The sequence below is a fragment of the Fukomys damarensis genome, unplaced genomic scaffold (genome assembly GCF_012274545.1).
Source record: "Fukomys damarensis isolate Sample0158 unplaced genomic scaffold, DMR_v1.0_HiC HiC_scaffold_14, whole genome shotgun sequence".
NCBI classification, from domain to species: domain Eukaryota; kingdom Metazoa; phylum Chordata; class Mammalia; order Rodentia; family Bathyergidae; genus Fukomys; species Fukomys damarensis.
In genome coordinates this window covers 31,232,253-31,255,125 of record NW_022900926.1, presented here as the reverse complement: position 1 = coordinate 31,255,125, position 22,873 = coordinate 31,232,253, and the positions used below count along the sequence as shown (strand labels likewise).

Here is a 22,873-nt window from a genome sequence, read left to right as displayed (position 1 = left end):
GCTACATGAGATTATTTTTATGATATGAAAAGTATATCTTCTTTATGAGACTAAAGATGATAGAAATCTCCCTCTGGTCTCAACACCAGAAATGTGTTTCTTATTAAAAACTGCTTTAAATTTGCAGACATGGTTTATGTTTTCTGTACTCCCTTCCTTAGTTGTTTGGAAGCTGGTGTCAAATTTAAGCCCTTTTACTAACAACAGGAAGCATGTATTTTGGTAATGACTTCTTCCCTGGTTTTACCTTTTCTCTTACATCATTCTTTTCCTCAGATGGTATCAACTATTCATCTTGAATCTGGCTGAACTAGCAGAGTACCCAGTGTTGAATACATGAACTAAATCTTATCTTTGTTTAAGCCATTAATTTAAACATAAAGTGAACCAGATAAATTATCTTTAATTATATGAAGTTACTATTCACATCTATGATTATCTGATGTTTCTTACCTATGAATAAAGCTTCTAATTTAAGATTGTTTTATGGTGATCTGTAATTTAACTTTGCTCTCAAGAAGATGTGATATGAAAATTTAGAACTCTCATACAAAAAAGATGGACATTATAAAAGGATAGAAAGCCACTTTAGGTTGAAACCAGATTTACCTGATCATAGATCTTCAGATCCAATGCCACTTCTGCTAACTGGAGGGAGATCTCAGAAGGCAATATAGTATAAAGACCCAAGTACTTATTCTTCTGTTCTTCAGCCAACCTCTCAATGTTCTGTCTGTGATTTGTGGCTTCTGTCAGGAGGATCTGAAAAAAATGGTCATAATAATAACTTTCTGGGAATCTGATAAGAAATAGAGATAAGGCTATCTATCATTCATCCATATTTGACTAAGAGCCTCACTATTTGATTACAGAACCATCATCAAAGAAACTAAACTTTTCCTTAATCTGAGTATGGTACATATCCTCCTTCACAAAACAAAAGAAAAAAATTCTGGGAATTAATTCTAAATGCTTTTTTTTTAAAGACAGGATTTCATTGTGTTGACTAGGCTGGCCTTGAACTCTTGGACTCAAGTGATCCTTTTGGGCTACCACATCAGCTTAAATGCCTTTTTATATAGTCCAAGCTTGAAATTTTGAATTCACTATTTCATTAAATATAAATAAGGCTAATTAAAATAAAGGCAACTGTTCCTTAAACGATAGGTTAAAAAAAATGGGGAATTTTTGTACCTGTAATTCTTCAAGTTGAGCATCTATTTCGATTGTTGGATTCCCTAAGTATTCCTTTGTCTCTTGAACCCAAGATTTTACAGAATTAATTTGAGTCTCCACCACTTCTCGCTCCTGCAGCTCTTCCTTTACCAACTTTCCATTACTCTTCACTTTGTCTTGCATACTTCAAAAAAGATTAGCAGGAGAAGGCAGAAATATATTTGAAATGAAAAGAGCCTCTTAAACACAATGTTGTTTTGTCAAAAACATACAAAAAAGTAAAACCTAGTATCTCTCTTGCAAGTAAAGAAACTGTCCCCAAACTGTCAGATAATGTTCAGTAGCAAGTTCAGGTCTAACAAAAAAAAATATGCTATGTAAATTGATTAATTAATCCCTGGAAAATTGAGAGTAAATTTCTTCTGTACCTCTATGTTGCAGTTAATTTTCCAACCTAAAACTCTTGCAGATTGTTGTATTATTTAGCTCCTCTTTGGAAATCTGCTCAAAATGCTCAAATGCTACCATCAGCATTTAGAAGTAATGTCTAATTGAAATATTTGTAGCTCTTGGAAAGTAACTTTTACATGGAGAATCATCTGGATATTTTACAATTTTTAATAATGTCCAAACTTCAATTATCAATGTACAAATTTCAATTCTTTATTTGAATGAATGTGAATCTGATTAAAAGTTTTCAATATGTGTTGTCAGATTAGCCTGGCATCAATAATGTAAGAGGTGAGTGCAGTGTGTGTATAAGGCAACATTAATTACTTTAGGAATTAAATTTTTTAAATTATCAATTTCTTTGGCACAAGAAATTCATCAGGCTGGTTATAAAATTGAGATCGTCTTTCCTACATGCATTAACAGTAAACAACTATTAGTTACCTGGACTCTGGTATCATTCTTGCTCCTATTTTCCAATAAGTATCATGCTTCAGCAAAGTGAATTTTTAAACTCTCTCAATTGTTTACCTTTCAATCTTCATTTCTCTTGAATCATTCTATCCTCTCCCTTCACCACCCAAGGAGATCCTTGTGTCCTTCTAAGCTCTCACACATGTCATTCCCACCTCAATACCTAGCTGAAGTCCTCTTGGGCTTCAGCTTCTAAAGAAATGCCGTCTTCTCTTCCAATCCTACATGAATTGCCTTTGCTTTCCATTCCCTTAGATCCTTTGCACACTCTACTGAAACAGTTCTTCAGTTATCTATCTCTGTTGCTTGACCATAAACTGTATGAAGGTAGACTTGGGTAAGTTTGGAACACCATTATATATTTAAGTACTATCAGGTCTATCTTTTGCACTGTTAGATAAAAGATGGAAGAGTTTAGCCAACTGAGAAACAGAGATGATGAAGATATATCCCTACATTTTGAAAGTGCCACGATGAAGCACCCTGCACCGAAGTACCATCATTGTCCCCTAGGGTTGACCCAAGTATAGCAATGTTAATGCATAAGCATGGGTGTATAATTACTTGAGGCACCGATCTTGAATGGCAGTGATTTCCTGCAGGATGGGTGGCTCTTCTCCAGGGGGGAGGGCTCCATCCTGGAGCATGCTCAGTGCTCGTTGCTGCAGCATCCCCAAGGCCAGCTGTTGCTGGTCCAGCTCCTGTACACATGCGTCATGGTATTCAAGGAAGGCCAAGAGTTCTGCTTTGCAAGCTTTCTCTGCTGAACTTCCAGGTAACTTATCTTGCAGCTGATCAATAATTTCAGTGGCTTTTTTAACCTAGTGGAAATGTACATATGGTGAAGCCCAAAAATCAACTGCAAAAATAGGGCAATTCTGGTACCAGTAAGTGCCATTTTCGACATAGTGCATCAAAGCACATTCAAGATAAAGGTTTAAACTCTGAATTTCAGGAAACTAAAATAGGAACAATTTCCTTAACATGAAAGGAAAGATCACCACTTTAACTCTGGATTTAAAACTTTTGTCTCCAAATCATATCAGGGCAATCAGAGACTTGTATAGAAAAATTTACAAACTAAACAAACAAAAAATCTGCTTCAAATATTTAAGTTAACACAAATGTGTGCCTTTGAGCCATGAAAATGTAGCTTAAAATATTGAATGCTAGTTAAATAATGGAAGAAATTAAATAGAGGATTTGAAAAATGAGTCAAATTCTTGCTGATTTCATAGCAAAGAATATGTACTTTGTACTTTTTCAAAATGAGGTAAAACAGCAAATGGGGTTCAAATCAGCTTGACTTCCTTGCAAAACATAATTGCTTGGTTTTCTAATTGACATCATCTGACTCTGACTTGGAACTTTGGTGAACATCGTACATTGCATTTTGTTTCATAGTTTAGTTTTGATGTCATTGAAAAAGAGGCTATTTAGTTTTATAAGAGCAATTTCAAAAAGGGCCAAAAATTCTCTTTTTTAAGATATATTGCAAATATCAATAAAAAAAAAAAACTAGAGACCATCAGTAACGGAAATTACCTTGCTGTTCAGACCCCTCCACTCCTCCACCGCATCTTCCAGTATTTTCTCTTGGTCCTGGGCCACGGCACGGAGACGTGTCCAGCGCTGCCACACGGTGGTTGTCGACCTACTTAGGGCGGCTTTGCTAGCATCGTTGCTGAATTTCTCCAGTTGTGAAGTTTTTTCCTCTAGGGCTACAATTTTCTCATGAAAAGCGTCAACCTTTGACACTAACACCTATGATGGGGGTGAGGAAAAGAGAGAAATGGTGGATGAGAAATTGATTTTTGAAAAAAACTCTATGGATTTGGATGAAGCCCAGAATTACCTGCCAAAGGAAACATTTCTGTACAAATTAGTTTTCTTCTTGTAACTTACTTTTCATTTGCCTTCAAAACTGAGTTAGGCTTGAATTTTTTTAATGTAGGGTTAATATTTATTTATTAAAAACAAAAACTTATTTGCTACCCAAGATGTCATTTTTCCCATTTTTAAAAAACAGCAAAACTACAAGCAAATGGATTTTGGCATTTTAATATGTTAGCCTTCCTTAAAATGCTTTCATAAATGAGGAAGACTCAGTCACTACTTTTTAAATTTGATTTGAATTATCTACAGAAACTATTACTGACATTATTGAAAGCCACATTTTACTGGAAGCAAACTTCTGTCAGTCTCTTTTGAGTCTTGGCTGTGCATTTCCAATGAGAATACAAAAAAAGTGACAGCATTCAATTATATGGAAACTCCTATGAAATGTGACTAATCAACTATCATATTTAAAGAACCAAAATAGCAGTGGAGATTTAATGATGTGTTTTTACAACCATCATGTTGTAAAGAACCACTAAAATTATAATTAAGATATACTTTAAGAATACAATGATGTGTGCATACCCATGTTTATAGCAGCACAGTTCATAATAGCTAAATCTTGGAAGGAGCCTATATGTTCATCAGCAGATGAATGGATAGAGAAATGGGGTATTTATACACTAGGGAGTACTACTCTTCCAGAAAGAAGGATACATTTAAGTCACTTTCAGAAAATAGAAGCACCTTGAGGCCATAGTACTAAGTGCAATAAATTAGGTACACTAGTTTAAATATTACATAGCTTCTCTTCTAAGAGAAGCCCTAAGTACAGATAACTTAAAAATAAAAGAGAGAGAATGGGAAATATGGAGATAGATCTTCTGCAGTGGTAGGGGGACCAAAAGACAGAGGGAGAAATAAGGGAGAGGAAAAGAAAAGAAATAGAAAGATTAAGATATGTTAACACATGTACCCACCTCCTAAGCCAAATGTAAACATAATGTACAGCTTACTAATAATAAAGATTTTCTATAAATATTACAAAAAATACTGACCTTATGTTGTGACAATTTTTCTTCTGCTTCATGACTGGAAGAAGTTTTCAACAAAGAAAACACAGATAATTTCTTTTCTGCATCGTTCATCAATTCAATAACCTCTTCCCTTGCTTTCTGATAATCTTGCCAGTGAACTGTGCATCTTGAAAAATTCCAACAGAAATCAATGAGCAACATGAAATCACCTGTCTCTACACAAAACTTTAGTGTCAGTATATCTAAAGATTCTTAGAGAATGAATTCACACACTAGAATACATCATTAGTGTATTTCTATTTTTGTGTGAAGATTCACTTTGCTGAAATATGAAGCATTAAACCACTCTAAGTACCTCTGCAAGAGGCCTAACTGGGCATGGGAGTCCTGGGTGACCCTCTGGCTCCTCTCTTCCAAGGAAGTCATTTTCTGCGCAAGATCTTCTTTACCAGTTGGCTTGATGAGTGGGTCCAACTTGGCCACCAGGCCTTGGAGCTCCTCCAGATTACTGTGGAATTGATCCTCTGTACTGAAAAACTCCATGTGGCTCTTGAGATTTTCCTCTGCACTCTCCACATCCAGGCCATTGCCTGCCAGCTGTAACATTTCTTGGGCATCCTCAAGCCAATCATTAGCTGCTTGAAAGACTTGATAATACCTTTGACACTGACTATATATCCCAGTCAAGGTAACCTGAAAAACAGTAATTGCAACTATAATCAACCTCCGATTTCAATATATTTGCAGGACATGGTTTCACTTTTTCTACTGCTTCTCTAGTCCTCAGTCCTATGAATGTACATGCATCAGTGACTTGAAAACCTGGTAGAATTTTGTGTGTGTGTGTGTGTGTGTGTGTGTGTGTGTGTTTGTGTGTGTGTGTGTGTGTGTGATGCCACTCATCACCATCTTTTATTTTTTTCCATTATTTTTGCTATAACTTCATCATTGTAGTTAAAATAAATAAAGAGCAGAGATGGAATAAAAATTTATGTTGGTATCCCGAGTAGTTCTGAAACTTTCCTCTCTCTACAGAAAAAAAAATATAATGCTGAGTGATGTGTGGCAAGTTGAAGGTTTAGCAGAGTGCAATTGTACCCCTGTCGGTTAAAAGTATAACACCAGACATCTAAACTAGTACTCACCCAACCACACAGTGATTTCTAGCATAAAACAGTATACTCTGAGTCTTGAAGAGAGACTAAAATAGGAAAGTGTAAATTTGGAAGTCTGGCCCTTTCAAATCCAGGAGGAAAGGACGCACTGCAATCCAGCCATCACTGAATGGCTAAGATAAGCCATACTGTGCATCAAAGAAGATAGAAGCGGTGAGAATGCTCAAGAAAGGTCAGCTCTGAATAAGGAAAGAATTGAGATGGCAAATGTTCCCAGTAACTTGATCGTCAGTTATTTGAGTCAAGACAATCAATAAAACAAGATGGCAGAAACAGAAGTCTCTCACTAGATTTATGATTTAGGTTTAAAAAAAATCCATTCAAGGAGAGGATTTAGCTCAGTGGCACCCTGCTTGCCTGGCAAGTGCAAAGACCTGAGTTTGATTCCCAGTACTGGAAAAAAACAATCCACTCAAAAGAAGCAAGGCTATGTGACAGATGTGTGTCAAGAATGAAAACTTCATTTGTTACCACTCACTCTAAGTCTATCTCTGTTTACATCTATAGCTGCAGGGAAATAATTTAAACATTTTTAACAATGCTTTTTAGCTAACATGATAAGGTAAAAGTACGCCAAAAACACAAGTTTAAGATGTCAGAATTCTACATGAAATTAATATTTCACTCAACCATTAAAATAAAAGACTTACTGTTTAGAGTGTTAACCTTAATCTATGTGGAAAATGAAGGAAAATGATAGCTAAGATTCAACCGGGGGCTACCTCACATCAGGCCCTATGCTAAGAAGAACCTAATGAGGGAGGTATTATTTATTAGTCCTCTGCCACCGAGAGAAAACTGAGAAGTAAAGGGTGCAAGTAATTAACCCAGAGTCAATTAGCTCAGGCTGGCTTCCTCCAAGGCTTTATCTGCTGCATTATCTTAAAGAAAGCCTGCTACCTAAGCAGCTGATTGAAATCTCTTAGAATCAGTGTCTGAAGACAAAGGAAAAGGCAGGGGTGGGGAGCACAAAGGCTTACAGGAGAATCCTCTGAGTGCCATTATTTCTTCTTATTTTCAAATGCACAGGCTACTGGAGGTACAGAGAAGTCACACCTGGACGCCAATGTAGGAAGTTCTACAAAGGCTCTCTGAATTCTTTCTGGTCCCTGAATTCTCTTCTGTGTTGCAGCAGAAGGAAGTGAGATGAGGGAGGCTCCTTCCCTGAGGAAGCAGCAAAGAGATGGAGCAGCTAACAGGTCACCCCACAGAGAAAGAAGCCTTAGGTTCTTCCAGAGTTTTGGCTGTATCACCCCCTTGCCTCTCTCCCTCGGGAGATGCCTCCATCCAGTGTTATCCTAGATTCTAGGATAACATTATTTAAAAAGGGTTTTCATTGTTAACCAAATTTCTTAATACTCTACTATAGTCATTCCCAGGTCTCTAAGGGAGATGAATTCCATGAACCCCACAGATACCAAAATCCAAGTCCCTTACATAGCATGGCACGGGAGTTGCACAATTTATGCACATCCTCCTCTTTACTTTAAAGAAATCATTTCTAGATCCCTAGTACCATGGAAATGCTGTGTGAATAGATGGCAGACTATTTTGTTTCGGAAAAAATGGCAAAGAAAATAACTCTGTGTATGCCCAGAATTAAAAAACTATTTTCAATCCAAAGGTAGTTGACTCTGCTAGGAATTATATTATTAAAATGACCCACAATGAAAGAGAATTAAAATATTACACTAATACAAGAAAAGTGAAGTAGCATGGACACTCCATGGAATGAACATCATGTGCATACACAATAAAAACATCCTTTTACATCACCACTGAAGATGGTTCTATATACTATCATAAAAGAAATATCTAAGGAAGCAATTCTAAACAAGCAACCAAAAAAAAAAAAGAAAGAAAGAAAAAGAAAATAAAACAAAAAGAAAAATTGCCTTTCTCAGACCTTGTTTAGAAACAAGCAAAGTGAAAAAGCCAGACCAAATGTTTTTGACTGACCTGCCGGGCATGCAAAGCTTCCTGAACCTCTCCATCCAGCTCGGCGAGCTCAGCGAGGGTGTGCTTTAAGTCAGCAGAGATCAGCTCCTTGGCTTTCGTGAACTTCTCCTTCTCCTTGTTACTCAGGGCACTCATGATCCTCAAGCTGGACTGGACCTCCTCCTGATGAATCTGAATCTTGCGGATTTCCTCCTGGATATCCTGGAGGCTGAGGTCCAGGCATATGGCCCTACTGAGCTCTGCCTTCACCCTCCGTAGCCAGTCGAGGGAGCGGCTCATCTCCGTCTGGAAGTCCCTGCTCTGTACCATCCGGGCCTCACATTCTGTCACGGTCTCACCAATGCTGGATGTCAACAGTGTCAGCTCCTCTTGCCAAGCGTGGACCTGATGCCTGGCTTTCTCTTGAGCCAAAGGGTCCAGGAGCGGAGCAAGGTCCTCCACATGCAGGGCCACTCGCTTCAGGAGAATTCCTGAGTCCTGCAGGCTCCCAGCCAGGGAGTGATACATTTTGAGCTTCTCCTCTGCAGGCAGCGTTTCCTCATTCACTTTGGACTGCTCTGTTTTCACAGCCTCTAGTTGTCTCTCTAGCTGTTGGCACAACTTTATGTGCTCCTTATAAGCACCCGTGGTATCTTCCAGTAAGCCTACCCTTTGTTCTGCTTGTCGCTTCAGTCTGTGGTATAAAGTGACGAGGTGCAGCATCTTGTCTGGCTGCCAAGGTTGACCCGTGCTGCGAAAACTTTCTTTCTTCTGATTCAGCTCATCTACTGCTTCCCAAAGGGCCACCACCTCACCCAGAAGGGCCCTGCAGCCGTCCTGGAGAGACAGAGCCTCTTCAATGATCAGGTCAGTGGGGATTTTCCTCATCTTCAAGAACTGATCTTCCAGTTCACTCAGCGCATGGGTTGTCAACTCAATCAGGGAAGCATACTCTTTCTGAGCAAGTATTGTTTCTTGGACTTTGTAGAACTTGTCTTTAGCCAAGGCAACAATGACATTAAGTTGTTGTGGTAGAGCATTTAGCTTTTCACTGAGGTAGGAATGATCGACTTCATTCAGGGATGGTAACATGGCCTGACCGGTTCTCTGGAGTGTAAGTAGCAGATTTTCATACTCCGGAGATTGTTCAAGAATGTGTTGGTATTTTTCCAGTTGCATATGAAGCTCAGTACTCTCATTCATGAGGTTGATTTCAGGAAATGTAACAATATCTGCTTGTTTGAGCCAGTGACAAGCTTTATCAAAATCTTCCTTAAAATGCTTTCGAGAAACTAGACTCTTCTCTAGTTCTTGTAACCGATGGCTACACTTTTGTAAAACACTGTCATAAACACTTTGCAACTCCTGAAGCTTACCCAGCACCTCACCCTTTTCCTGCTCTGTGACCCCTTTCATTAACTCGCGACCCTGGGCCCAAAGTCCAGTGACTTCATTTTGGTAAGTCTTGAGGCTGGCCTGTGCACTTTTACATGTTTTGACTTGCTTGCTCACATCATCTGGTAATAGGCAGATGTGTTCACGGAACATGATCTTCCGCTCATGTTGCTGAATTTGGCTGGTTGCCTGGAATACTGCCATGAGAAACTGGGTTTTCTCAGACAAGGCTTTGTTTAAGTACTTTCTTCTCTGGCCCACTAAGTCACTGAGACAGTTCACGTGCTTCTGTGCATCTGAGAGCACCTTCTGGATCACTTTCCGCTCATCGAGGCCGAGATCGGCCATCACCCTGTCGGCATCCTTTGTGAGCGACTTCAGAAGGAGCTGTTTGGCTTCCAGCTCACTGCAGATGGCCAGGTGATCCATGAGGAGGTTCTGCACCATATCAGGTGGGGGGCTCTGCTTCAGAGCCTCAGCAATGTTGGGTTGTTGCTCCTCTGCCCACTCCATTAGCTCCTGAAATCTGGACTGTACCACATCGAGCTCCTCCAAGTTAGTGACTGACACTTGGATTTTCCTGTTAACAAGGTCCTCAAGCTGAAACCAGCGCTGTTCATAGTGATTTGTCTGTTCTCTGACTAATTCTTTGTCATCTAGATTCAGATGCTCTATCATCTTCTGCTTTTGATCTTTCAGATCTTCTATGGCATACTTTCTCTCCTGCAAGGCCAAGGCTAACTTTTTCAAAGCTTCCAAGTGGATAGCTGTGCTCTCTGCATCGGATCTGTAAGTATATTGAAAGACACAAGAGAAAATTAGTTCATATCTTGTTAACTTACATTTCATCATTTAAGTGGGTGTTCTTAACTCAGGATCACTGTGACTGGTTCAATTCATAGTTTATTGACAGAAGTATTGTAATTATTATGGAATAAGTCTAGTTGATATTTTTCCACATCAGGGGGTGAATCAAATCAAGTTGCCTAGGTATGTCTCTACCCTCATTTTGCCAATTAATGCTGCCCTTCAATCAGACCGAAGATACTTTTCGCCTACTGTGGCTCTCATGAACTATGCAGAACCTGCATACTAACAAGATCCTTGATGATCTGTGTATTATTAAACACTGAGAATCACTAATCCTCTGCTTTCTTGAAAATGACATTTAAAAAGTTAATAAGAGATTCATGATTTATGTACTTTCATACAAGTACAAGATCCAAAGACAACAACAGAATGCTAGATGGTTGTAAGTATGACTAATGGCTTTAGGAGTTATTCAGCTGTGCGTCGATATTTTTGTACAGTTATGTACTCAGATTTTTTTTCACAAATATTTTTTTTCTCATTGAGTTTATTGGTACATTTTATGTATACAGTACAGTTACATTCATCATTGGGATCTTGTACCTCTACATGGCAGGTCTTGGTTCTCATTTTTCCCCTTGTCCCTGCCCTCCCTTCACCCCTTCCTGCCCTCCCCATTCACAAACACTTTATTTCCATTTTCTCATATATTTTTCCCTTACTACCTTTCCCCTACCCTTCCCACTTTCCCTACACCTTTAGCCCCTTTCTTCCTATTTCACATTGTCAGTTACATCATTAGGATCTTAGGTACTATTATAGTTTTTCACACCAGAGAAACTATTCCGTATTTACATATATGTGACTTATTTATTTCACTTAGGAGGATATCCTCAATATGTATCCATTTTCCTAGGAATGAATCCAATTTCTCACTCTTTATGGCTGAGTAGTATTCCATCTTATAGAAAAACCATGCACCTATGTTTATAGCAGCACAGTTTGTAATAGCTAAACCTTGGAAACAACCCATTTTCCCATCAGTTGGAGACTGGATAAAGAAGATGTGTTTTCACAAATATTACGTGAAAGTATAAATACGGCACAGATAGCAATTGTTGACACATTTCTAGAACTTTATAAAAGGGTAATTAGATCTGACTGAGGGGACTCAGGTATTTTACTATATGAAATATTTCCCTGCAGCGTAGTGTGGGTGGCCTGGAATACTTCCTTCAGGTTCCCCATTGAAATCCTTAAAAACAAGTGTGAGATGAGACGACTTCTCATCCTTTAGATTTCAGAACACACTTAAGAAATGGCATCTTTTAGTCTCTTACATCTATGAAATGATCAGTTCTGAAGTATGAAAAGCAGGGCTGGGGGAGTGTGATGAATTCTGTGCTTGACTCACTAGATCTGAGGCATCTGTAGGCCTATTATAAGCCACAAATATGGGGCTTTATGCTGAGATAAACTGGATTCATCCCAAAGACCAGTAATGGGTTGAGCATCAAAAAAGGGAAACATACTGGAAGTCATTATACAAACACACACACACACACACACACACACACACACACACACACATCTCACCGTGATTTAACAATATCTAGAATAATACTGGGTGTTTTTTATTGAAGCAAACACAAATCTTACCAGAAGTACAGATTTTAACAATTACAATGATCAAAAGTGTGAAAAGGCTTTCATAGGATGATCCCATCCCTATATGAGGGAGGAGAACCTTACTTTTCAAAGAAAAATTTAAGAGAAGTTCAATACTATCAAATCTCAAAGGAAATAAATTAATTGAATTTGGATTATTTACTATTTCTGGAATATGACTAAGCTTGGCTGAATTACATAGAATGTGCTACTTTATGACTCAATAGAAACCCCTGGAGCCTATCTGTTCAGGAAGGATTCACATCATGAATTCATAGATGGTCGCCCCACAACTGGTAATTAAGCAAAATTGGAAATATTCTTAGGATGCTTCTTAAGCTCATGGGGTAATAGTCTTTGGAATATTTTTGAGACCCCAGAGAAAAAAATGTTTTCTTTTTGGTGCAGTACTAGAGGCTGAGCCTAGGGCCTTCCCACTGAGATACATAATCATCCTGTTTTTTTTACTTTATTTTGAGACAGGATCTCACTAAATCACTAAGTTGTCTAAAGCAGTATGAGGGTGATCCTCCTGCCTCAGCCTACCTCAGTACTGGGATTATAGGTGTATACCACCATGCCTGACTAAAGAGTGCTGTTTTTAAACATTTCTTTTTTTCTCACTGGTAATTAATGTTAAGCTCATGAGTCTGTATGCCCTTGATAATATTAGTTTCTTAATGTTTTACCAATATTGATACTGGTAGGTAACGACAGTAACAATACAGATAAGAAATTTTAAATTTTTAAAGAAATTTAGACATTTCTGGCTTAGCATTATGGTGACTCAGTAGAGAACTTTTATTACCTGGCCAAGTTATCCCATTCTGTAGTGAATTTTTCCAAGAATGCTTCAACGACATTCATATGGTCATGGTAATCTCTTGTTCTCTGAAGGTCGTGCTCCCTTTGTGAACACAGCTTGTCCGACTGAAGGCACAGATCCAGCCACTGGTCATTTAGGTGACTTATTTCCTTGTGCTCAGGAGACTCCTGCTTCTTTGTTAATTTATTCACCTTTTCTAAGATGGTGCTCATGGATGCTTGCTTGCATTGCAGTTGTTTAGCAAACTCCTGAGGAATAACCACAAAAGATAAGTAATGCAAAATGAACCCTCGCCAACAAACTGAAACAGACATAATCTCTCAGAGAATTTTAAGAAAAAAGGAGAAGCACATCTAAAATTCACCACACTGCTTTATAAACCTAAATTCTCAATGGTGTAACAATCAGAGCACCTGTGGTATTTTCTTTCAATCGGTTACTTTTAGAAGTGTCAAGAAAAACTGATAAATGTGAAACAACATTATCATAATTTAAAAATACCTTACATATTGAAGAAAGACCATTTTCTAAGAAGTTTTAAAGATGTCATGTTTTGGGGAAAAAGGAAATTATTTATGTTATTTTCTATTTGTTTGCGGTTCTGAAATATTCTAGTAAAAAACATATATAACCCATTAAAAAAATCTTAAGGTTTGTTGAAAATCTGATCCTACAACCAATCAAATTAATATACTTAAAATTATTTTTAATATTTAAATATGAATGATAATGTCATGTTTGGGAAAAAGGAAATTATTTATGTTATTTTCTATTTGTTTGCGGTTCTGAAATATTCTAGTAAAAAACATATATAACCCATTAAAAAAATCTTAAGGTTTGTTGAAAATCTGATCCTACAACCAATCAAATATTAAACTGGAAGTCATTACACACACACACACACACACACACACACACACACACACACACACACATCTCACCGTGATTTAACAATATCTAGAATAATACTGGGTGTTTTTTATTGAAGCAAACACAAATCTTACCAGAAGTACAGATTTTAACAATTACAATGATCAAAAGTGTGAAAAGGCTTTCATAGGATGATCCCATCCCTATATGAGGGAGGAGAACCTTACTTTTCAAAGAAAAATTTAAGAGAAGTTCAATACTATCAAATCTCAAAGGAAATAAATTAATTGAATTTGGATTATTTACTATTTCTGGAATATGACTAAGCTTGGCTGAATTACATAGAATGTGCTACTTTATGACTCAATAGAAACCCCTGGAGCCTATCTGTTCAGGAAGGATTCACATCATGAATTCATAGATGGTCGCCCCACAACTGGTAATTAAGCAAAATTGGAAATATTCTTAGGATGCTTCTTAAGCTCATGGGGTAATAGTCTTTGGAATATTTTTGAGACCCCAGAGAAAAAAATGTTTTCTTTTTGGTGCAGTACTAGAGGCTGAGCCTAGGGCCTTCCCACTGAGATACATAATCATCCTGTTTTTTTTACTTTATTTTGAGACAGGATCTCACTAAATCACTAAGTTGTCTAAAGCAGTATGAGGGTGATCCTCCTGCCTCAGCCTACCTCAGTACTGGGATTATAGGTGTATACCACCATGCCTGACTAAAGAGTGCTGTTTTTAAACATTTCTTTTTTTCTCACTGGTAATTAATGTTAAGCTCATGAGTCTGTATGCCCTTGATAATATTAGTTTCTTAATGTTTTACCAATATTGATACTGGTAGGTAACGACAGTAACAATACAGATAAGAAATTTTAAATTTTTAAAGAAATTTAGACATTTCTGGCTTAGCATTATGGTGACTCAGTAGAGAACTTTTATTACCTGGCCAAGTTATCCCATTCTGTAGTGAATTTTTCCAAGAATGCTTCAACGACATTCATATGGTCATGGTAATCTCTTGTTCTCTGAAGGTCGTGCTCCCTTTGTGAACACAGCTTGTCCGACTGAAGGCACAGATCCAGCCACTGGTCATTTAGGTGACTTATTTCCTTGTGCTCAGGAGACTCCTGCTTCTTTGTTAATTTATTCACCTTTTCTAAGATGGTGCTCATGGATGCTTGCTTGCATTGCAGTTGTTTAGCAAACTCCTGAGGAATAACCACAAAAGATAAGTAATGCAAAATGAACCCTCGCCAACAAACTGAAACAGACATAATCTCTCAGAGAATTTTAAGAAAAAAGGAGAAGCACATCTAAAATTCACCACACTGCTTTATAAACCTAAATTCTCAATGGTGTAACAATCAGAGCACCTGTGGTATTTTCTTTCAATCGGTTACTTTTAGAAGTGTCAAGAAAAACTGATAAATGTGAAACAACATTATCATAATTTAAAAATACCTTACATATTGAAGAAAGACCATTTTCTAAGAAGTTTTAAAGATGTCATGTTTTGGGGAAAAAGGAAATTATTTATGTTATTTTCTATTTGTTTGCGGTTCTGAAATATTCTAGTAAAAAACATATATAACCCATTAAAAAAATCTTAAGGTTTGTTGAAAATCTGATCCTACAACCAATCAAATTAATATACTTAAAATTATTTTTAATATTTAAATATGAATGATATTTCTATTATACTTAAATTATATATGCACTAAATATATAATTAATCACTAGGTTATAATTCTATAGTTTTAGGAACATGGCAATGAAAACTAATATTTAGTGGGTGCTCATTAGCAGCCTTTTGGCTCTGTAAGCTAAATGACAGCTTCTTCACTCAAGAATAAAGTATAGTGTGAGTGTTCTGTGACAAAAATGGACATTTGGAATACAAGGAGTATATGTGAAAGTTTTCCTCCCTCCCTCCCTCCTCTCCTCCTCCTCCTCCTCTTCTCTTTTCTCTTCTCTTCTCTTCTCTTCTCTTCTCTTCTCTTCTCTTCTCTTCTCTTCTCTTCTCTTCTCTTCTCTTGTCTCTCTCTCTCTCTCATCTTTTGTTACACAGTCTCTCCAGGCTGCCCAGGCTGGCCTGGAACTGGTGGTCTCAGTGTTCATCTCTCTCAGCCTCCCAAGTAGCTGGGACCACAGGTGCACACCACTGCATATGACTTATATATGTTTTTGGTGTGCTCTACCTTTCCCTGACACCAAAGAAGGCTGTTCAGAATCACTTAATCCTTGAGTAGCTACACTGAGTCTAAAGACTGACACACACCCAGGTGTAATGAAGTGAATATTCTGAATACACGTCAACCTTACTGCCTTGGCCAACTTGTCCCATTCTATTGAGAAATTTTCAGAGAATGTGTCATGACATTCATACAGTCATGATAATCTCTTGTTCTCTCAGGGTCCTCCTCCCTTTGTGAACATAGGTGGTCTAACTGAAGGCACAGATCCAGTCACTGATCATTTCATTAACGAATCCCTACCTTTACTTGGGCAACCATGTTCTGGGCAATATTGAGCTCCAGTTCAGAATGTCTCCTCTTCATATTCTGTAGCTGCTGATCTGTGTCCTGAAGATAAATCCACAGCTCAGCCTTTAGGTGCTTGATCTCCTCCCAGCCCTGAGTTAAATTCTGTGCCTGGGCAAGCCTTTGTTCAATCTTGAGAAAACACAATAGTAAAAGTTAGCAGCCTGGATAGAAGCATCTATGTTCAGTGAATCAGAGATTCAGCTCCTGAGCTGCTCCACACTCATACAGCCACACATATAAGTACGCATGTGTGTGCACACACACAGATGAATCGGAAAAGCATATTGTTTCAAGAAAAGTAGATTTTCTTTAGGATTTAGAATTTCTAAAACACTTAAATGTGCAAGAGTTACTCCATATGATTCTAATCAGTGTTGTGAAGACCGAAGCAATTCTAACAGTTTCTTAGGTTAGAAGCCATCCTCACAGTTTTGTCCATTGTGTTTTTTCACAGACACATAGAGAAATCTGTTTGACTCGTGAATTTGGTTCTGGGGTAACCAGAAAAGACCTGTATTCTTATCTTTTGCACATTTGTTTTCCCATCTTTTGAAACTCTGAGTTATTAATATTTCAGATATATAGATCTGCTGTGTCGTCTTTGAAACTGTATACTTGGTTTCAAAGAATCATTTCCATAGAAGCAGTGGATTATATAATCTTCCATAAGGAATAAAAGCCATGTTAATAATATGAAAGAGGAAAACCTTATTATAGTAAGACTCTGCTTTTGGATCACTTCACTATTTTATAAATATTTAATAAGTTAAATACAATAACCTAGGCTTATTTTCTTTTAAACCTGAATGTGTTGCATGAAAATATCGAGGGCTACAGCAGCCATGGGGTAAGCACAGGGTGCCAGGAATGCCCCCATCCCATTTGGTCAGGTCCCCTTTACTCATCCTAATTCTTCTCACGGAGGCCAGATACAGTTTCAGAGCTCTTCTCAGTACCACAGTTGATAGTCATCACCAATAAATTAGAAGGGTCACATCAAACAGAGTGGTACTAGCATTCTTGATTTAAAAAGGAGTCAAGAGGTCCTTCATGCAAGTATTATGACAAGACAAAGGTAGAAGAGGAGAAAAGAACAAAAAAGTGTGGAAAAATAAGAAAAGACAAAGAGACAATGGTAATCAAGAGGCAAAGAGGAAGAAAGCGCTAATAAGTAGCAAATGGATGGGACTGTATGATCCAGCTGCCGATCAGTCATTAGTATCAGCGTGCTCACATATTTTTGACTTGCTTGAAATTCAAATAATGACTTATTGCAATGGCCATACAAGTATTATGACAATCATTACCCAAGAGGCATTTTCTTTAAACATCACTTATTCTAGCAAGAGAACATGACAAAATAGACAGTTCAATGTACTTTTTAAATATTTTTACCATTTGCTCTGTTTGTTGAATGTCTTTTGCTGTGGTTTTTACTGAAGAGTTTGACAAGTCACACAGGGAACAAAGGAGATCTAAGTAAGTCCTTGCCTGCTCCTGCAAAGCTCTGAAGTGTTTGACCTGGGGAAAAAGGCAATTGGCAGAGTGAGATAGATGTGTACATTATTTAGGTCGCAAATATTTGTGCCATTTGTAGGATTTTGTTGACATTTTAAAAATAATCTCTCTTTGGCCCAGCGATGTAGCTCATCAGCGTAGGGCCTGCCTGGCAAGCGCAAGGTCCTGTGCCGAATCAAAACCAAAACCCAAAACAAAAAAACAAAAATAATCGCTCTGATCATTGTTTTCACTATTTCTTTGACCTATGTTAGTGACTTATAGGAGAGAATTCAAAGCACACTGACAGGGGCTATTTTGTCTGTCATTTGCTTTTCATTTTAAGTAAGGGTGTCTGCATGGTTTGGGAAAGAGAAAAACCCAGGACATTTCTCCCTTCTTCACAGATTCTCTGCCACATTCTCACTTATTTTTCATTTCAGAGCAAAAACCCATGCCTACTGTGGTCCATTTCCTAACATGCTTTTGCATATTTTGCAGACAAGGCCATGGTTAGAGTGAGTTTGGAGGTTCACTGGAGTAAGCCCAAAACAGATGGCTGGGCTTATTTTCTCTGCCAGAAGTTCACTGCCTGCTCTTCCTTTCTAGAAGCTCCCGGAAAGGCTTGTGTGGGTGAAGCTCTTCTGCCTTCACAGAAACATAGGAATGTGTTTCTTTGCAGTGATCCCTACCCTCTGGATACAACTTATTCTGGAGAGTATAGTAAATCTTGTCTTGCTCTATCAAAAGGTCACTGGGATTAATACTTTGATCTCCTTCTTTTCTTTCTTTTCTTAGTAACAAAGAAGAAAAATGAAGCTTTATTCTCAATTGTCCTGAATAAAATAAATTGGTAACAGAGTCACAAGAAAAACAGCGACTAAAGAAAGCTCAGTCTAATGAAAAAGCAGAATATAAACAGTCTTTAATTTCTTTTTATTCACCCAAACAGAGCCACATTTCACTTGTCAGAATGCTCTCCTTTATACAATATAATATAGATACTTACAAGAACTATTCATTATGTAAATAATATAAATCATTTAAGTTAGAAAGTATATTTTGGGAATGAATTAAGAAGACACATTGTGTATGGGGATGAAATGAACAAGAACACTACATCAATCTTAGTTCCTGGCAATAAAATGGAGTTGTTTATTTAATACCATTTATTCATATCTGGCAGCAATAACTTTTGCAACTAAATTCTAAAGTATTTTTCCACAAAGTTAATACTGCATGCAAATGCTGCTTAGTCCAAAATTTAGGAAAACATTTTCCTATATTTTCATGAAGTCTCAGCAGCAAAATATAAAGCTTGTGGCTATCATGTTAATATGTAAATAATTCCCTTTTCATTCAAACAATTAACATTCCATCCGTCATTCATCCAGTAATCATCTATTAAGTACCTCGTTGTGCAAAAAAAAAAAAAAAATGTGTAGGAGAAGATGGTATTGCTTTTTCTGTTGGTTTGTTTTTCTGTTTTTGTTTTTGTACCAGGGATCGAACTCGGGTCTTTGCGCTTGTGAGGCAGGCAGCAGAACCACTGAGCTAAATCCCTGGCCCTGCTTTTTCTGTTATATATCATGTTGATTTGTGTTATGACATTTGAACTTCATCATAACTTTCAGAAGTATGTACACAGTTGCACCTTTGTATCTGGGTTTTACATCAACAGATTCAACCAATTGCAAATTGACATTATCAGGATGAAACAAAATCTTGTCTGTACTGAAAGTGTACAGACTTTTTCTCATAATTCCCTAAACAAGCATATAGCAGCTCCTTACATTGCACTAAGTATTGTAAGTGATCTAGACAATAAAGAGCCTACTTTTTATACAAGGGACTTGAGCATCTATAGATTTTGGTATGCACAAGGATTCTGGAAGCAGCCTCCTAGAGATACGGAGGAACTACAATCCTTATCATCATCAGTTTGTATTTTTTTATATAGTAGGAAACAGGCTCAGAAAAATCAACTGATTTAGCTTTTAGAATCCATCTCTGGTTAGAGCTCATGTTCTTTCTATTCTACCAGGGCAACACATCATCTTGGCTGGAACATGAACACGACTAGAGCCAAAGCTTTGACCTTATTTATACCTTTATATTCCCAGGAGTCAGCTCAGTTTGGTACATCAGAGGTACTTAACATGTTTTGACTGAATGAATGACTCATAAGAATAGCAAACTTTCAGGAGTCTACTACCTGCTTAACAGCTTCTGTCCGGCTAAGAGGTGGCTGTGGACTTGGCTTTAAGTCTGGCTGCACTGCAGAAAGCCAGGCTTGGCATTGCTGCAGGGTATCTTGCCGGCTGACATGCTTCTGAAGTTCATGTTCCAAACTCTGGTACACCTGAGGTCACAGAACAGTCATAATGAGGTTGTGAGAGCTGCCTTTTATCTCTGTAAACATCATAGGGACTAAATAAAGTACACTGACCAATCCATTTCAATGGATATACTCCTAGTATTCTCCAATACCACATATATTTCTAAGGTGGTTGTATATGTTCAGTTAAAAAATATTGTAAAATACAACGGCCACTACTCTATTTCTAATTTCTCAACTCATACATCACAATGTAATATATTAACTAGGGAAAAGAAAACAAGCAAAACTCATATGTGTCAAAATGTATTAGAATGCATGAAATCATCAAAGCAAATGGCCATAGACACACAAAATCAAAAATTTCTGTAGCTTTTCTCCCAATGATATATATATATATATATATTTTCATTTTTGTATTAGCATATGTTTGTAGTTTATGCTCCTCATAGAGAAATAATACATATGCACAATATATCTTAATTCGCTTTTTAAAATTCCTTTTCCCTTCTCTCCCTCTTCTTTCCATTTTTTTAAGGTAGGAACTAAACATTAAGCTAGAAAAGCATTTTGAGAAAAGATAACCAATATTTCTCTAACTGTGCTGCTTCTGCTGTAAGGTAGGGTCAAACTCGAAATAAATTATAACATAGAGTGGGGGGTTGGAGCCCTCATTTCCTCTTAGAATTTCCTGACTGCAGTAATCTAGAATGGTTCATACATTTTCTGATATGTTTACTCAGTAATTAACCCTCAATCATCCAAACTTTTCTACTTTATTCATAAAGATATACTGGGAAGCAATTATCTGTCTCCTAGAATTCAAGATAAAATACACTTATGACACCTTCTGAGAAAACCATTTCATTAAAGAAGAAAAAGGAAATGGGTTTAGTCCATTTGCTTTCATTATTGACACAATAGATGTTATAACTGCATGCTGATTTTCTTTGGCATCTGTTAAATTCATCATTTTTATCTGACAGTGAATCTATTCCTGTTTATTCATATTCTAAGCAGAAATAAAAATGATACTTTGTTCTGTGTCATTGCTGCAACTTTAATTATGAATTAAATCTGTGTTCTTAGATTTTCCTTGACTTTTTAATTTTTTTAAACTTTTCTTGGCTTTTCCAACATTCACCAACGCTTTTTAAGAAAATTTAAGTTGGAGCTCTAACATAGAGACAATTCCTGCTATAAAGAAGTCAGTGACCAAGTAAATCTCTTTGGAATGAGTGAATTGAAGAGCTCACCAGAAACCTCCACATCCAAGCCAAGCTAATTTTTCTCTTCTCTCTCCTTTTTTCCGCCTCTTATTCTCACTTGCAACTATCCTTCCTTTTTTATATATTTTTGAAGGTAAATTTTCACAGATTACTCTCCTCAGGTCGCTGTGTCTTACCAGTTCTTACCAGCCAACCCAGGAACAAAACTACATGGAAGACCTTTCAAAGCCAATAACTACAGAGGACAGTAATATTGATGATGCCCAAAGCAGGCTGTAAAGAATTATCCCACAACTGGCTTCTTTTGAGAAGTGAGTCAGGTCAAAATCTATGTGCCAAGGTCAGAGTAACTCACACCTAAATTCCGTTCCCGAAATTAAAACCTTCTGAGTAGAAGGACAACGTTCTCATACAACAATATATTTTGTCTGCTCTGTTCCTAATTTGAGAATGCTCTGTCTTGTCCTTTACAAGCCTTGTTTATATTAATTTCCATAGAAATCATGTGTAGCCCTGCCCTAGCACGTGGCCCCCTTTTATCCCAACTGATTGCCAATAAAAGTCAGTGTCTGGGACTGGGCAAGGCCTTTGTCAGTGGAACCAGCACTGGTCATCCTGGCAGCCTACTTTCTCTCCTAGTTCTTTTAGTTTTAATTCTCAGGCCTGCATCGTATGCTGGGCAGAGGATACTGGAACCCAACTGCAGGGATCTCCAGGATGTAACAGGGATGGTGAACCTTTTAGAGAACAAGTGCCCAAACTGCAACGCCACACTGACTTATTGTGGCAAAGAGCCAACACTGCAGTTAAACCTGAATATCTCATGTGTGGCTGCTGGGGTGATGTGGGGTGACTTGGCTCGCAGTACCACGCATGCCATAGGTTCATCACCAGTGGCTTTTTATAAGAACCTTTTGTAGCAACCATTTAAGAATTGCAATAGAAAGCAACTCAGTTATTATACTAAGTTTTTATAAAAAGAGAAACTTACCCAACCTGGACTTATTTCTGTAAGAGTAAGGATTTTGTTTTAGTGGATGTACACCCATTAAAATACAACTTGAGACCATGATATTAAGTGGAATAAGTCAAACACGGAAGTTTAAATATAACATGGTTTCTCTTAGGTGAGAAAGCCAAAATATAAATAAAGAGCAAAATAAATGATACATAATAGGAAGTAGGGAGATAGATCTTTCTCCAGCAGAAAGGGGATCAAGAGATGGAGGGAGGGGAGAGGAAGGAGATGAATAAAAGAAATTAAGATGTATTATGCTCATGTACCAACTCCCCATAAGGAATATAAGTATTATCTAACAAAGCATGTACTAATAAAAAGTGATGGAAGGAAAAAAGTGTAACTCATAACTGGTACTTATTCCATTTTGTGATTTCTATGTGAATGCATAAAATATTGAATTAAAATAGAACCTAGGCTACATAGAATTTTAAAAGAATGATCAAAAAATTGTTATAAGAACATTTATTATAGTATGATAGAATAAATGGCAAATTAGAGATAAGTTTTTATGTACAAATTAAAATGAACCAAAAAACTTTTTTACATATTTATAGAATTAATTCTTGAGATAAAAGTTT

General features: G+C 37.3%; 2 protein-coding genes across 2 annotated transcripts in view; both read right to left on the bottom strand.

Moving 5' to 3' along the window:
• LOC104865393 (nesprin-1) overlaps positions 1 to 13,032 on the bottom strand; it is a 176,103-nt gene extending 163,071 nt beyond the window's left edge. Inside the window, exons 1-8 of the mRNA XM_033763163.1 lie at positions 12,771 to 13,032; positions 8,111 to 10,271; positions 5,332 to 5,669; positions 4,998 to 5,142; positions 3,646 to 3,864; positions 2,665 to 2,921; positions 1,195 to 1,360; positions 610 to 762 (exon numbers count right to left, since the gene is read on the bottom strand). Coding sequence (XP_033619054.1) covers positions 610 to 762; positions 1,195 to 1,360; positions 2,665 to 2,921; positions 3,646 to 3,864; positions 4,998 to 5,142; positions 5,332 to 5,669; positions 8,111 to 10,271; positions 12,771 to 13,000 — 3,669 coding nt within the window. The 5' untranslated portion in view covers positions 13,001 to 13,032. The remainder of the gene's footprint in view (positions 1 to 609; positions 763 to 1,194; positions 1,361 to 2,664; positions 2,922 to 3,645; positions 3,865 to 4,997; positions 5,143 to 5,331; positions 5,670 to 8,110; positions 10,272 to 12,770) is intronic.
• A 137-nt stretch (positions 13,033 to 13,169) lies between these two features.
• The window catches only part of LOC117285974 (nesprin-1-like), a 92,252-nt gene continuing 82,548 nt past the window's right edge, over positions 13,170 to 22,873 (bottom strand). The window contains exons 41-46 of the mRNA XM_033763162.1: positions 19,923 to 20,069; positions 17,606 to 17,731; positions 16,163 to 16,339; positions 14,610 to 14,875; positions 13,793 to 13,884; positions 13,170 to 13,249 (exon numbers count right to left, since the gene is read on the bottom strand). Coding sequence (XP_033619053.1) covers positions 13,170 to 13,249; positions 13,793 to 13,884; positions 14,610 to 14,875; positions 16,163 to 16,339; positions 17,606 to 17,731; positions 19,923 to 20,069 — 888 coding nt within the window. The remainder of the gene's footprint in view (positions 13,250 to 13,792; positions 13,885 to 14,609; positions 14,876 to 16,162; positions 16,340 to 17,605; positions 17,732 to 19,922; positions 20,070 to 22,873) is intronic.